A 17,297-nucleotide genomic window follows, 5' to 3' on the forward strand; every position below is an offset into this window, starting at 1 on the left:
TTTCTCCGAAACTATAAACTTTTCAAGAAATTATACAAGAATAAAAGTTGTTAGGTTAGGTTAGCTCGATACTCCACAAGTTATTCCTATGTCCAAGAATTATCAATTTGGGCCCACTGTGCGTCGTTGCAACGCAACGCAAAGTACCACACGACCGATACGGTGTCACAACGCAACGCCGCTTACTTAGTGCGATGCCAGACGTTGCCACAACTCTCTTTCTGCTGCATAACAATGATATGTTAATTCCTGGTGCCTCTGGGTATGCAGATGACAGCACAGTCGTGGACAGGAAACTTGGTCAATGGGTCAAAGGATCAATAGAGAAGTCTTGTCGAGAGTTGAATTTGACAATCTAGGCAGTCTCCGATTGGGGCGCCATGATGGGATGCCAATCTTATCAAACTTAATGCTACCAAAACGCAGGCGTGTCTATTCTCCACAAAACGGAAACCCTTTCATCTGACTCCGATTTTTCGTGATATATCCATACCGCTAGCCGACCATCTCCAGCTACTTGAAATGGACCTGCCGTCCAATCTCAACTTCGGCAGATACATTGAATCCATGGTCAAAAATGCAGCCAGGAAGCTTGGCATCCTTTCCAAGGTGAGGTATTACTTTACACTGGGACAGTTGCTTCAGCTATACCAAGCACAAGTCCGGTCGTGTATGCAGTACTGCTGTCACTTATGGGATGACTCTGTTAAATACCAACTGGCCACCTTGGACTCAATCGACTAACGTGTCAATAGGCTTATAGGTGACTCGGAATTAGTAGAGGCGAAGCTGCAGAACCTTAAACACCGCTGTAAAGTTGCCTGTTTATCCGCCTTTCCATTATCAGGGGACTAGGCGTAGGCTGGGATTCCACCCCTATGTTGTGGATATTTCAAGGATTCGCACGAAGCGATTCGCTTCCACATTTATATGGCGAACGGCTATGGAGTGGAATTTCCTGCCTGCAGACTTGTCCCCTGAAAGTAATAACTTGGACCTTTTCAAGGCGAGAGTGAATAGGCATTATTTAGGTATGCATGCTACATCGTCGACCTCATCGTCACTGTCCACCAGGTGAGATGGAGGTCAAATGCGCACTTACTTTTTTTTTAAATTAGAACTATACATATGTCACAAGGAGACAAAGCTTGATGACACACACTGCAGCACCCCTCCTGCGCCGTGCATGTGCACGCGTTCCGTCGCCACGCGCCGTTTCAACCAAACATGTAGCATGTAAAGAGTTCGTCCTGGGAAGCACTGCCACCTTACCTTATTTCTGCCGTCAAGCAGTAATGTTAGCATTACTGTGTTCTGGTTTTGATGGGTAAGATTGCTGGTGAAATTACAGGCACATGGGACTTGTCAACTTATGTCTCAGGGTGACAGACGCAGTGGCAGTGAAATTCAGATCTTTGCGATTTAAAGCTCTGAGTGGCATTGCAACTGTTATGGATACGTGTGTAGCTTATCACCAGGCACACAACTCGTTCGTCTCAAGTGACAACTTAATATTATAAAAAAAAGTAGTTCTAATGTATATGTAATACAACGCAGCGTCATTTTCAGGCGTCGCAGGGCCGACACAGCGTATTGTGTAGCATAGCTCTTACTGGCCGTACCTATGTATCTTCTTGTTCGTTACTGTTGTTAAATGAGCAAGAGTAGTTGGAAGGAAGCACATCGCCTTATGCAAAGACAAGTGATCAAGACGCGTTTAAAATTTTAAGCAATCTGCTTTTTTCACTAAAACAGGTCAAGAATTGAAGACTTAATGAAACGGGGGTAAATGAAACGGCAACGTGTAGTTTCAGCGCTCAAATATGTGGTTGTAACTCTCGCGACTATGAAAGGAAATCACGGTCACAGACAAGTCAGGACATGTGTCGTGAAAGTAGTGACATTGTTTCTGGTAAATCTGGTTTCAGAACGACCGACCTAAAAACATTTTTATAAAGTAGTTATGTTGAGTTAGAGACCTCCAAGCAAACATGATTTCCAAACACGATTTCCAAATAAAACATTACAAAAAGCATTATGTCCTTTACCATAATGGCATATTTAAAGGATGTAATTCATTACTAAGCAAATTTTGTGATCTATATCGGTAAGCTCGTGACGAAATCTTCAAGTATGTAGTACTACAAGCACTAGTTAGGTACTTGTCACAAACAAATTAACCACATTAATACACTGAATACAAACGTATGTTAAAATTTTATTGAAGATATGTTATTATGTTGCATAGGTACAACGTCAGACGTTTATGTACGAGTAAAATATAATAAATGTAAGCAAATGATAAATTTATGTATTATTAATTAATCAACACATTAGACGATGCTTTTGCACTTACTGATACAATTGTTTTTTTTCCATAAAACTATAATTGCTTTTCAATTAGTTGTTGATATGTTATTTAGAAGTACAGACTAAATGCATTTTAGGTAGGTACGTGACGTGGAAATACTAATACATATGTAATGTAATTGCATATTACACTGATAAGATAATTTTTGTCACAATTATAATTAAAGAACTTTATTGTGTGTCTCAACTACTTAGCCTTGGTGGAAATACCAACGCAGAGCTGGCTGACAACCTTCCCTAGTTGGGAAGACACCGAAAAAAAAATGTGTATTGATCGAAGTAAATTTTAAAAATATACTTAATCGAATATCTTATAACGCTGTTATAGTGTATTTTTAAAATAAACTTCGTGTTCCTTACGATACAAACAAACAATGAATAACAAAGATCCGATATCAAGATTTGATGCCAAAATCACATCTCACAGGAAATCACAAAAATTGACAGTTGAAAATCATGTCCGGTTACTTGTTAAGATCATATCCGGACATTCTAAATTGATTTGTTCGGTTTAAAAGTAACAACACTAAAGGTAAGGCTGTTCTTATTTTTGAATTATTTGAAGTAATTGTAATCGAGAAATGCATTTACGTGTCAGTTGGTATCAATGACAATGATAAGGTTTTTTTTTGGAAATGAATGAACAATACATTTGAATAGTACAATTCCTGATCGTATTAACAGGTTCCTAATATACTATACACCTCGTTTATCACACACACGGAATTCAAAACGTTTTATAAACATTAGCCGATATGTAATTAATCCGAACTAAAGATGATTTATCACATCATAATAATTTAAGCTCCTCCTCTTAATAAATATATCGACATAACTGGTTCCCATTTTATTATAAGACCACTTAGGGACTTGTGTCGGCTGATATTTCGCAATTAACATGCGGCATTCCGACGGTTTTGCCATTTTTACCATAATTCCCTGATATATTATGTATGCTAATAGTTTTGTTTCTGAACGCCTCGGCTAAAGTCGATCGATTCAAGAGAGATACAGTTATCTATTATTTTTAAGCTTGAGCGAAATCTACCTGATTAGCAAATAACACGTATGAAATACTTTTGAATGGCAAGGCCGTTCACGCATCAAATCGTACAAAACACCAGCAAATTCATACAATTATTTAGGTGATGCAGAGATTTTTTTTATGTTTAAATAGTTATATAAGTTAACAAGACACAACTTTTTTAAATTGTGACTGTCTTACAACAAAATATTAATTTTTGACCAATAAGCAATTGTTATGCATGGTTTACGACGTCCATTCACCGGAACGGATGCTATTGAGACGTCACTCTATTTTCATATACGACTTTAAAACCAAATATTGAAAGTTGACAAATATTAAACGTACTTGTTCCGTGTTTCCTGCGGTCCGCTATTAGCGGCAGGCTGTTCGGTTTCTGGAGGAGCTCCTGTAGTTCTGGAGGCGACTCCTCCTCCCTTTTTGACTTCATCTTAGCGTCTTTCACTTGCACTTAAGTCTAGCACAAACAAAGATTCATTTAAAGAAATTAGAGTGAAACGTGCGACGTATTAGGGTAGGTGCTACGCGCTAAGTCGTTATCGGCAAGCGCGAATGCAAGAGTGCGTCAGGGCGGCGATGGCGCATGACTCTGGGGAACAAGCTCTGGTTTTATATCAGGACTTTGTAGAGGACGCGGGCAACGCACGAGGATGTGAACAGAAAGCCGCGCGGCGACTGAGCTCAGCTGCCGCACCGGTCAAGGGTACACTCGGCCGCAGCATCTCGCGCGCCGCCCGCCGCCGTCATCGGTCAACGTTGTCCGTTCCGACGTCCAACCTCAACACGCCAGTATTGTTCGTTCATCAAGGCTTCGTTGACTTAATTGCACGTTACAGTTAATTACAAAATGAAAGCACAATCATACCATTTACATTATAATCATGCAAAAAATGTTGTTTTTTTTTATTAAACTCTATTCTTAGATCGTCCTTTAAATGGCTTTATTCTAAAAATTTTATACATCATTACAATGTATAACGTTATTTCATAAATTAAAATACTTAAGTCTTTTTAATGTTTAGTTAATTTATGCTCATACGTCGTTTAACTTTACCAAAGAATATGAATAAAATAAAATTGACACTCATTATAGTTTTTTACGTATTTTAACTTTACTATAAGAGATGCGTCCCTGAAAAGTTACGAACTTGAATCCTTAGTAAATGAATAGATACCAAAACATTTTTAAATAAGGTTAACAATATATTAGTGTTATCATACTATGGTCACCGCCTTTGGAAAAAGGGCATGAAATATACCTATACACATGTGATATCAAAAAATGTACAGGTAAAAGCGTTCAAGCATGAAATGAACAAACATGGACAATATATAATCCGCCATGGTATTAGATCATAAAAGATCGTTTACATCGCAATTGTTATGTAGGTCTGAGAGACAGGTAGTCAGGGGCACGTTAATTACATGTTATCTCGTGTGACAATTAATAACTCGATCAGACATGAGGGCAACTAGATGTGTCCCTCAGACTCAGCAAAACATCTGGTAAATTGGACCAGTTTATGAGTAGTGCCTTACGGAAACACCCACACGCAAAATACTAAGAAATCCAGTTCCACGTTACTTTGTCTTGTAACATTTTCAATGTAGTAGAGCTGATTATCAAAAATTGTTTAGAAAAATTGTACATTACATATTCGCCTATTCGATAGCTTCGAGGAAATCAGCATGACTTGGAATTCCATTAAAAGCGATTAATGTGTTCCTAAAACCAGATTTGGCACTACATAAGGCACACATGATATTTTGAGTAGGTATTTAAATTACTCAGTAATACGGATGATCATTGTTACTTGGAAACTGTATATTTGTTACTTAGAAGGATTGTGAAACCCCTTCGCCAAAGCGTGATAGGTATTTCAAAAAATATTTCCTTTCTCGGAACCGTCCTTTCCTGTGCACACGTATAAAACACATACTCGTATATACAAACCGTACCACATTGCATCGAACTGCGTATGACATGCCACTGGTAACGATGCGCGATACGTGATTGAACGATGTGTATTATATTAAATACAAGTGTATTTTCTTTAGCAAAGTAAAGGGTTGGTTTACATTTAGCCAGAGATCAGAAAAAAAGTTATTTTTCCTTTAATTTGTGGTTTTTTTTTATCCCGTCCACTGCAAAATTATCGACGTGTTAAAATTGTTCACCCACGAACAGCTATATACGAATCCTGACTTTATTACGAATACAAGAGAGTAAAGCCTCAAATAGAGTAAAGTTAGGCTTCTGAAAACTCTAATTCACCTATCAACTTGAGCCTTAAATCTCAAAGAATATGTCCATAGGATAGGGAGGGTACTGTACGTGCACCCGGGGCGGCTCACCCGAGGCACTAGCCTCTCGCAAAACCGGATGAAGTCAAGTCATAGAGGTGTGTGACAACCGTGTGCACTGGCTGATCTGGGGTTAAAACCTGAACTTATAAGGTTCCTGTGAGCGCACAGGTTATAATGTCCTTCTTGTGTACCTCAAAGGTCGTTAGGGAGGGTCACTATAATCAAAACTAATGTAGAAACGGGCTGCATCCCATGAATATATTTTTCATTCATATTTAAAGATTTTCTTTTTTCGAAAAATGAGCGAATTGGCGTCCATACGGAGGACGCATCATACGATCATAGAATATTTCAATTTTAAGACCAAATGCCAAATTTTGGAATATCTTATATTTACATTTTAAGACCAAATCCCAACATGGTAACCCTAAACAAACTTCAAATATATTCGGTAAAATTCGCTGAACGTGATGTTCGCAAATGAATGAGGTACTAATATTTAGTGTGAAGTCAACACCTAGAGTCAACACCTAGTTGACATTGACACTTTGGTTTCTTCAAATTTATTTGTATTATAATATGAAATCGCCGATCTAAAATTGGTGATATTTAGGAATAAATAAAGTATAATAAGACTCATATAACAAACTTTTTTCAAATAAAATCTAAGGCTTCTGAATTCCAAATTGTTTTCGTTATTAGTTTGTTATCGTTTTAGTTCACTTTGCATTCGCTCTGAAATCAAATGAAGTTTCTGCTAAATTAGAATAATTTTTGAATACTTGTAACGACGTGTTGCTAATGCAGCACAAACGACTCGAAACTTGCCAAATATTATCAATGGACCAGACACAACTATAATAGCGAATGCTCTGTGTGTTTTTGGTTTACACTACTCCGCAGTGCAAATATAAACATAGCAAATGAACCTTGTAGATGACCAGAGCTTTAAGATAGGATTTAAGATCGCAATCTAAGGTGGAATGAGCAGCTTGGTTTGATTTTGACCGTAACCGACACTACAGACCCTTTTGCGCCAAATCTGTATAATAAGAAAACTAGAAAAATACGTACCACACTAATTGTCTGAACTAAAGCAGACAACGTGCATTGAATCGTCGATACAATGAATCGATGTAGAGATGAACGAGTTTTAGACCCTATAAATACTTGTAATAAGCTCTGTCCAAAAAAATTCTTACCCTGGAAAATTGTTGGTAAGTATTGCGTGATCCAGCAAGTGAGTATTCTGACATCTCCCTTAGACCGGATATAACCATGACAGCATGTTCTATCATGAAAAATGCGGAAAACAATGGCAAGACTCGCATATAGATAACCAGTTTTATTATAACTAACCCATACTACTATTTCTATACGTCAATGAAATGCTATCCCCCTTGTTATTTTTTTTATTTAACAAAGTATAGTTTATAGGGAAATACTTGAAACGCTAATAGGGAAGCATTGGTTAATAGCGAGCCCTAAGTAATTAAGCTCAGTTTCGGTTGATAAAAGCGAAAATTATAATCATAATTATGTAGGAAATTTATTAGGCTACACATATGGCATAGCACTATTTTCATAAACAAATTCAATAGTCAGTTATTGGTAAATTACCAAACTTGAGAGACTGCGACGCGGACCATTCATGCGATGAGCCATCGCGATAACCACCAGCCTGACGATATCACCAGCACCGTTCCGGGCACGTCTTCCTCTCGCGTTAGACCAAAAATGTGGCTAATCCAGCGCTCTTTTTTAATTTATATGTATTTTTCAAATTTTAAATAATGTTATTTTGATAGTACTATTTTTCTTTATTATTAGTTCAATACATTTGTTTGTTTAACATTCTGTATTGACATTGGAGGTATTTAAATGACGTATAGATACTTAATGAAAATTATAAATAAATGATTCATTCATCTTATTTAAGAGCTAGATTCTCGTACGTGTAGCCTTCTCCACTCCTCACGGTTCATAGCTAGTTCATTGACCTCTTTATAGCTGTTCACTTTGATCTTCTTTTTTATTTGTTCACTATACGTCATTCTCGGTCTTCTTCTTTTTCTTTTCCCTACTGTCCTCCCCTCAATTATCACTTTCACAAATTCGTCATTACGTAACAAATGTCCAAACATTTTCCCCCTTCTCCGCTCTATTGTAGTTAAAAGACTTCTCTCCTCTTCAACCCTTTCCAAAACTTCCTCATTTGTTGTCTTTTCAATCCATTTTATTTTTTACATTCGCCTCCAGCACCACATTTCAAATTACTCCAACCTCTCTCTGTCTTTTAATGTTTGTCCATGTCTCGCATCCGTACAGTGCGGTGCTCCAGACATAGGTTTTGATGAATCTTTTTTTCAATTGTATAGGTATTTTAGAGGTGAAAATGTGTTTTTTATTATGGAAAGCCTGTTTTGATATTGCGATTCTAGTCTTTATGTCAGTAGTGCATTTGGAATTTTCTGTGATAACACTTCCAAGATATTTGAAATGTGTTACCAACTCTACTGGAATGTCATTTATTTTGATGAGTGTAATTTTGGAAGGATGTCTTGCAGTTACTAACACTTTGGTCTTATGTTTGTTAATCGTCAAATTAAATTCCTTAAAAATTATGTTCATCTTATTGAGTAGGGCTTCCAATTGATTTCTGTTTTCTGTAACTACAGCTATGTCATCGGCAAATCTAACAAATAACACCCTGTGACCATTCACTCTTATATCCTCTGTAGTTGTTTCCATAATGTTTTGTGTTGCGCATTCGATAAAAATGTTGAAGATGAGAGGTGAAAGTGAACAGCCTTGTCGCACTCCTTGTCTTATTTTTGCTTTTCTACTTTCGTCTTCTATCTCTATGATAGTCTCTTGATTTTTGTATACTTCATATACAATTCTTCTATCTATATAGTCAATCCCGACCTTTTTTAATACTTCCATCATCAACCTCCAGTTCACCCTATCAAACGCTTTTTCTAAATCTATATAAGCTATATAAGTGTCTAAACTCAAGTCCAGTCTTCTGTCCACTATTTGTCTCAATGTAAAGATTGCTTCCCTGGTACCTTTGCCCTGCCTAAAACCGTATTGGTCATTTCCAACGAAAGATTCGAACCTTGTTCTAATTCTGTTTTGGATGATTTTCAGAATTATTTTTGAGGCATGCGAGATTAAACTAATTATAAGGTGTTATGTTTCTTTGGTAAGGCTATTGTTTTACTTATACAAAAATCTAAAGGTATTTTCCTGAATGATAAATTTCTTTAATGACTTCGAAAACTCAATTAGCATTGGTTCTGGTGCTTTCTTTATGAGTTCTGTGAAAACGCGATGTCTCTTTACTATTTTGCTGCTTACCATGCTGCTTTACCATTTTTAATATTTCGCAAAATCAAACTCATCTCTAGTTATAAATAAATGATTATGATTATAATAATTATTCACACAAAGATCGAACACTTAGAAGAAATTCGTTCGATCCGCCCGGATTCGAGCCGATGTCTTCTAGCAAACCATGCCAGACGCTATGCCAACTAAACTGTGTTAATAATTATAACAAACTAGTAGAGTAATTTCACAAAAAATAACTGAATAGATATCAATTCAATACAAATTTAGACTATGATTATTGTTTTTAATCTAGAAATATTAAATCGATAACTAAAACATCTATTCTATACTAAGCTTAGGGCCAGTATTTTTTTTCCATCCTCTAAGGGCCAGTGTCAGTTTCGGACTAAAATGCCAACAATAAATAATCATCTTTATGCCAAAAAAAACAGGTTTTATTTAATTTACCTTCCATGTTTTCTTAGAGAACTGTCAGACTAGGTAACACCTTGAATTAAAGTGTAGATTTATAGACCCTAACTTAATTTACAATAAATCCACGGAATATTTATGTGGTCTGTGAATAAATCCTTCAAAATCTAATCAATCTCCTTCACTGCTAATATTTCCTAGCTTTATTTCTCTTTTCAAATTTTCATCTTTACTATTTCAATGTTTACAAATTACCCTTCCTACTGTTTTCTTTGTTATTCAAAACTTTCATCTTAACAGAATTTTCTTTACTTAGTTTGCAACTTTTTCTGCGCTCTAGGCGCAGAATTGTGGAGTAAGTATACTGCGGCACTGTAGACTCTAAGTAGCGCACGGTAATATACAACTCTCCCCTAACATGACTACAGCACTATACTCTTTTAAATCATGCTACTTTTTACTAGATTTAGGTACCTAATAAAATATAGTATTTATTATTAATAGCCCACTGAATACAGACTTTTACCCACGATACGACTAATGTAATATCATTCGTACCGCAAAACTTGTAATCAATTATTGTCGTTTCATTGATTTTTTTCTAAATCTTTTTAAAACCCGTATCGTAATAAGGACTGCTAATGAAATTTTGTATGGCACCTACTTATTGCGAGGTGTTTACTTGATTTGTGAGGTACATTGACGACTTAACGTGAAAACTGTACTTTATTTTGGTTGTATTGCGGTCCAAATACCCATCAGATATGCTTGTCTCATTTTAAAGATGTTTCGCCACGAAACATCACTGACGAGGAGTCTCCATGGCGAATAGATTAGTCCAGTGTAAAACCACCAACAATCGCGCGAAAACTTGCCAATGTATCTTAGTGCTCCCCTCACGGAAGAATGACATACGCGGAGTTACGTCAAGATGTTTATTGCTCCATTAGATACAGAAAAATATAACTCACATCTTCTCCAATTTTTGTAACTCTATCTACAATATTAGTCGCTAGAGTTACAAGAATTGGAGAGGTGGGTTATACTTTTCTGTTTCTAATGGAGCAATAAACGTTTTTGACGTAACTCCACTTACGCCGTTCTTCCATGAGGGGTGCATATGTGATAGGTATTACACACAAGTTCAGAAGAGTCCTCAAGCATCTATCAAGACCTGTTTCCAATCCGTGAGCAAGATTTCACATTCCCGAGACCCATGAAATGTAACATTCTCTAACAGGACGTAGGAGTTTATTTAAAAGCTTAACTGTGAGTGCAGCCCCTCTTACATTGGGCAGATGCAATGAGTATTAGGGGTTAAAGTATGAAATTGCCGTTTTATTGCAATAGGTTCTTTGAATTTTCATAGAATCTTCATGGTTTGAGGTTTTCGAATGAAACTTTTTTCAAATGGTTTCTGTGATTTTTTTTTTTAAATTTGAAACATTTGAATATCGACTTTCAATTGTTTCTGTTATTCAATTTAGACAAGAAAGATGGATACTGCGAAAATTCGAGTGATTTTTGAATACGAGTTCCGACGCGGAACTAACGCGGCAGAAACAGCCCGCAATATCAATGCTGCGTTTGGAGAGGGGTCTACTAATGAACGCACCGTGCGATTTTGGTTTAAACGCTTTCGTGGTGGAAATTTCGACTTAAAGAACGAGTCACGAGGAAGACCGCCCACACAGGTGAATAACGATGAATTAAGAGAGATAGTGGAAGCCGATCCTAGTCAAACTACCCAGGAATTAGCGGCATGGTTTAACGTTACCTTACCCACAATATTGACTCACTTGCGTCAAATCAATAAAATAAAAAAATACGAAAAATGGGTGCCTCATGATTTGACTGATCTGCAGAAAGAAACGCGTGTTGAAACTTGTGTTGCCTTGTTGAACCGGTACAGAAATGAAGGAATATTGGATCGAATTGTAACATGTGATGAAAAGTGGATTCTTTATGATAACCGGAAAAGAAAAATGCAATGGCTGACCCCAGGTCAAATGCCACAACAGTGTCCTAAAGCAAAACTTACCAATAAAAAGGTAATGGTAACTGTTTGGTGGTCTCAGCATGATGTTATTAACTATAGTTTTCTCCGATCTGGTCAAGCAATAACGGCAGATGTCTACTGTGCCGAACTCCGAACCATGTTGACAAAACTAGCAGTAAAACAGCCCCGACTCATGAATCGATCTTCACCATTATTGCTCCACGACAACGCGAGACCTCACACAGCACGAGAAACCATTTTGACCCTTCAGGAACTGCAGTTAGAAACCATTCGTCATCCTCCGTATTCACCAGACCTTGCTCCAACGGACTACCATTTTTTTCGTGATTTGGACAATTATCTACGTGACAAGAAGTTTTCTTCCCAGGAGGCAGTACAAAATGCTTTCACACAGTTTGTGCAGTCTAGATCGTCGGAGTTCTATCGCAAAGGCATTAATAACCTTCCCATTAGATGGCAGCAATGTATAGATAATAATGGCAACTATTTTGATTAAATAAATTTGTTAAAAATTTAAAAAATAAACAATTTATTTTCAGTACAAATCGGCAATTTCATACTTTAACCCCTATTATTTAATCGCGTCAATGAACATACAAATGATGTCAAATATCTTCTGATGAAAAATCCCAAGCAGATAAGACTTTTGTTTTATTACTAATTTCCTTTTAATCATTAAACATAATTTAGTCAAATGTTATATTGTTAAAATAAAATATTAGCTAATCGTGTGTAGCGTAAATTATAATGTCTTTGGTAAATTGAAACTAACTTTTTACAAAACAACCTGTGCAAATTTGTATTGTTTTTATAACCTATACTCTGATTTACGTCATAACGTAGTTTAGATGCATACCACAGAATAATAAGTACGTATCTACCAGGTAGTGCCTAGGTGGGTTCCTACTTATAAAATAAAATTAGTAAGTACTGCTACCTACTTAAATAATAATAAAGTAAATGCAAAATGTATCAATTGTTTAGGTCTAAACGTCGCGGACTAAGTCGCTGGTATTTAATAATAATAATGTGCCAGACAACCACACCAATTGCCTGGTCTCAAACTAGGAAATCCCCTGTACTATGAGCACGAGAGTCCCGGAATTCGCTTCGGGTCACTACCCGGAACATCGGGACCAGAACTTATTTGGAAAAGTTCATTTACCAATTTGGTTCTTCAGCACCTACAGTGCAAACCATTAGATCACCGAGGTCATCTGTTCATATTTTTCGTTTGTGTTTTAGTAGTAAGTACAGGTATAATGTGCCGTCAGTGTCATCTCTCTCATTACACGTACGACGCGTTCTTACTCTTCCTGAGTCATCAACCTCGCTACCCTTCGGTCCTGCACCTCTGTCCTTGACCTGATTCTTGAGGGTAGAGGCCTCCAACTCCGTGTTTTCTCTTTACCCTATCTTCGCCTACTACATACTACATCACTCACCCTACTCTACTACACCATAACACTTTCACTTTCTTTTTCATAACATAAATATATTGTTTACTTTATAATTCTCTACTCCTTCAACTCCCCCTCCAACAGCTAATAGTATAATAACACTGCAGAAACGTTACTTTGCTTATAAAACAAATATACGCCATTTAGATTCTTCTTTTATGGTTAAAATAAGTGTGCGGAGGTGAAATACCTCCAATTCACCTAATAGAAAGTAACGACAAGGTCGACGATGGAGCATCCTCCTGTGTAATGCCTATTCACTTTCTCCTTGAAATGGCCCAAGTTACAACGTTCAGGGAACAAATCTGCAGACAAAGAATTCCACTCCGGTGCCGTACGCCATATACGAGTGTACCTAAATGACATGGTCCGAAATCATAACCTTTTCATTAAAAAAAACCGACCTCAAAAGTTTGTAGAATCACAAGTATTTGCCAAGTTTTATTGACATAGGTTAATCGTGGATGAATCATGTTTATTGGGTGAAATCCAATAAACATGATTGATCCCCTAATTTGCCACCCTTAAACGTGATATATTTTCTTCGAATTTGAATGGGACCACTACTGAAGTACATTTCAACAAAAAGAATCTATAAAATCGGTTCACATTGTCAGAGTAATCGCGTAACATACACACAGAAAAAATACAGTTTATTTGAGAACCACCTTCTTTTTTAAGTCGGTTAAAAATTGTTTCCTTTCTAATGGGTGGCAATGATGAAAACCTAACAACTCGATAGTATATATATAGTCAAGAGCACTATAGGCTTAGACTTTGTAGGCAGGACCTTGTTTTCGTAAGTGGCATATATTTGAATTCAAATCTTGAGAGACGTGCAACACGCAACGGACAGACCATGTGTAACATACCTACTAAACAAATATCGTGTCCAATAACTTAAAAAATCTGTCTAAATCTATCTCCCTTTACGAAAAAAGGAATTCGTGGCGTTGATAGTGTTACCCATGGAGACGCTGGAACTAGTAACGATAATGAGAATTTTAAAGTATTATATTACCATAATTACCTACAAAAATCCCTCTGCTGGATACGGATTTTGTCCGAGGAGAAAATTTGATGTCATAGTTAACTCAAAAGTGCGAATTTAACGCGCACGTTTCATAAGTAGGTAGGTATAGCAATAATATTGTAAATGTGTATGTGCACTGAGTGGCCACATGGCGCATTTGCAAATACTGGCAAACACAGTGATCGAAGTTGTAGCAATTGTAAAACAATTTTTTTTTATAATTTCAAGCGACGGTACTAATCTGTGCATAATGTTTGCAGTGCCACTCAGAGCTTCAAATCGCAAAGATCTGAGGGGTACTGCCACTGCGCCTGTCACCCTGAAATACTCGTATCGTTAACAAGTCTCATGTGGCTGTGGCTGTACTTCCCTGGACGTAAATATTTTGAAACAGTTGTGAAAAAGTAAAACATGGGCCCCTGAAAAATTTTTCGAAATGGCGCTTTCGTCTTTTTCATAAAGCACCGACAATTTTTACTGTAATAATTCTGAAACTTCAGAATTAACCAATGTATTACTTATTAGATAAATATACTTAGCCTATTCCGATAACGACAAAACTTATCGCAAAGTACGTAACCGACAATGTTGGAAGTACCTATATGTAAGAATAATAATAAATCAACAACTTCGATTAGGTACGTGGTCCAAACACGAAACTACTGCAATAATAATAAAATTTCGTTTATTAAAGTAACATGGACCCATTTAATATTAGTAACAGTTACACTTAGATAAATAGTAATGTTAGTACCTACATGTGTTAGTACACACAACACAGAGGACAAAAACTCTAATTAAATCATAGTTTCCCAAGTTGGGGGGCGTTGACGCTGTCCAGGAGGTGCTACCGCATTTGAAACGAAAAACCTGAATTATCTATATAAATTACGTAAATATATTGTTTTTCCTTGTGATTTTTTTTTATGCTAAGTTAATACGTGGGGCGCACTAGGTTTCCGGAATGAATAAGAAAAACATACTACAAATGGTCAGAAATGCATTTATTGTCTTCGACAGCCTCTTCAGGTGATGAAAATCGTTGATCGCATAACTGGTTCTTAATTTTTGGAAATAAATAAAAGTAGATGTGAAAAAGCTGTCTTTTTCACACCTATATGTTTGTGTAGTATTGATTGTATTTGACTCATGCCTATACCTAAAGATGCCCGAATCTCATGGTATGTCACATGCATGTCTGTTTTGATCATATGGCGCACAGCATCGATGTTTTTGTTGTTCACAGCAATTACAAATTGCAAATACGTTACACTTAAATTCGTAGAAAATCATACTACGAAAATTTTCACGAGTTAAATCCATGGTGAAGTAGACAACCAATTTCTAAAATGACGCCACAATGTAAAAACAAGTGACAGACAGATGAAACAAACTGTATTCTACAGCCAAAGAGTTCCATTTTCAAATGTTGTAATTACTTTTTAAATATTGTTTATGTAAGTGGCCAGATCCGGAAACTTATAATGCGCCCTATGTATAAAAAATACGTGTTTGCAATTAGGTATTTTTTGTGGTGGTGGGCGTAGAAATTATTTTATCTTGCCTAAGTGGGCGGTGAGCCAAAAAGTTTGGAAACCTATGCTTCTTAATTTTATTTTTACGTACGTGGATCATAGAACTGTGATTCACGTACGAACATTCGAGCCGGTTCGCCATCATGCTCAAGATGATGTTGGTGCGGCCCAAACTCTGCGCGTCAGTGATATGCAACGTTTCCGCATCGTGATGTAGAAGCAATCAGCACGTGCCTCCGCGAACATCATTGACACGCTGCAAGATCATGGCAGCCGCTTCAGCATCCCATCCAATGCTTTTTTGTAATACCATTGTACCTACCAGAGCAACGGACTTTACCCAAGGGCAAACACTTAACAGCAAAAAGCCAGACCAGAACTAATTTAGAAAAGTCCATTTCCCAAATTGGTCCTACCGGAAATCGAAACCGAGACCCTTTGTATCCAGCGCCCACAGTGCAAATAAAACCGTTCACCCAACTACTATTTAGACCCGTGCCAGCTAATGAATTTACCCATGTATATAGGTTATCATGGCAACATGAACTTTGAATAACCACTTTACCCTTATTGGCTTCATCAACTCTATGATGTGTAACATTAGTATCGCTACACAGTCCCTGGTTAATAAGATCAGATATATTTTAATTAATCTTTAGATTAAAGAAATATGTATAAAGTTTATCATTTTTTTAAATTTTTTTTAATAACTCACCATAGCCCCGCACTAGGGAAACCCTGTGTCGCGGGTGCTATGGACACACACTTAGACAACCACAAATTACACCCAAACTCACAAGAGAAATAAATGTAGGGCATATAAATATTTCTCCCGGCCCGGGAATCGAACCTGGGACCTCTGCGTGGTAGTCCGGCAAGGTAACCGTTCGGCCACTGAGGCAGTCAAAATCGAAATATGCTCAGATATGGGCAGTGTATACAACACATTCTGCCCATACCCGAATGGTTGCGTCGAAGTCAGAGTGGGGAAATTCTGTGAATTCACACAATACACACATGCTGATAATACAAAGAACCTGAGTCTAATAATCGACCATACACTGTCTTGGAGGCCGCAGGTAAATGAGGTTAGTCGACGCATGCACTTTTCCTACCAATCTCTTAAGGGGCTTCAATTCTTCTTGCCGTTCAATACCAAAGTTATGCTTGCTCAGTCTTTACTACTCCCTCTTACCGACTATATATTTGTTATTTGGATGCTATTGTGGAGCTGCATAACAAACTGGAGCGGATACAAAATCTCGCAATCCGTTTCATATTCGGTTTACGTAAATCATGTCTCTGAATTTAGGATTAAGTTGTAACGGCTCTCAATCCGACTTCGCCGAGATATGCACGTTCGTTCTCCTTTTACAAAATTCTACATTACCCCCCAGCTTCCTCATTATCGGTATTCCCGCTTTTCTCCCTTATCCCCCAGTTCCCGTCCAAAACGTACTTGTGACACTAGATCACTATTATATCAGGAATCCAACTCGAATTTCTTCCACAACTCTTTTACGGTAAGTGCAACTCTTACATGGAATAAACTGCCCGTTGGCATTCGTGACAGTCCACCGGTGGCATCTTTGAAACACAAATTAAAAGAGCACTTCCTGTCGAACGCATTAGATAGTTAATCGGTAACAATTATATTGAAAAAAAAAATTGCTCAGATCCATTTTTTAATATGGCTGCCCTAGAAGTGTTTTTTGGCGGCAGATGAAAATTTGCTCTAATTCGATTGATAATCGGCATG

General features: G+C 37.1%; 1 protein-coding gene across 1 annotated transcript in view; it reads right to left on the reverse strand.

The window, feature by feature from the left end:
• LOC113229786 (solute carrier family 22 member 2-like) overlaps window positions 1-3,845 on the reverse strand; it is a 59,618-nt gene extending 55,773 nt beyond the window's left edge. Inside the window, exon 1 of the mRNA XM_026463468.1 lies at window positions 3,743-3,845. Within this exon, the coding sequence (XP_026319253.1) occupies window positions 3,743-3,845 (103 nt within the window). The remainder of the gene's footprint in view (window positions 1-3,742) is intronic.
• Between the last annotated feature and the right edge of the window lie 13,452 nt (window positions 3,846-17,297).

Source organism: Hyposmocoma kahamanoa, unplaced genomic scaffold (assembly GCF_003589595.1).
Source record: "Hyposmocoma kahamanoa isolate Upper Pololo Valley unplaced genomic scaffold, ASM358959v1 62, whole genome shotgun sequence".
NCBI classification, from domain to species: Eukaryota; Metazoa; Arthropoda; class Insecta; order Lepidoptera; family Cosmopterigidae; genus Hyposmocoma; species Hyposmocoma kahamanoa.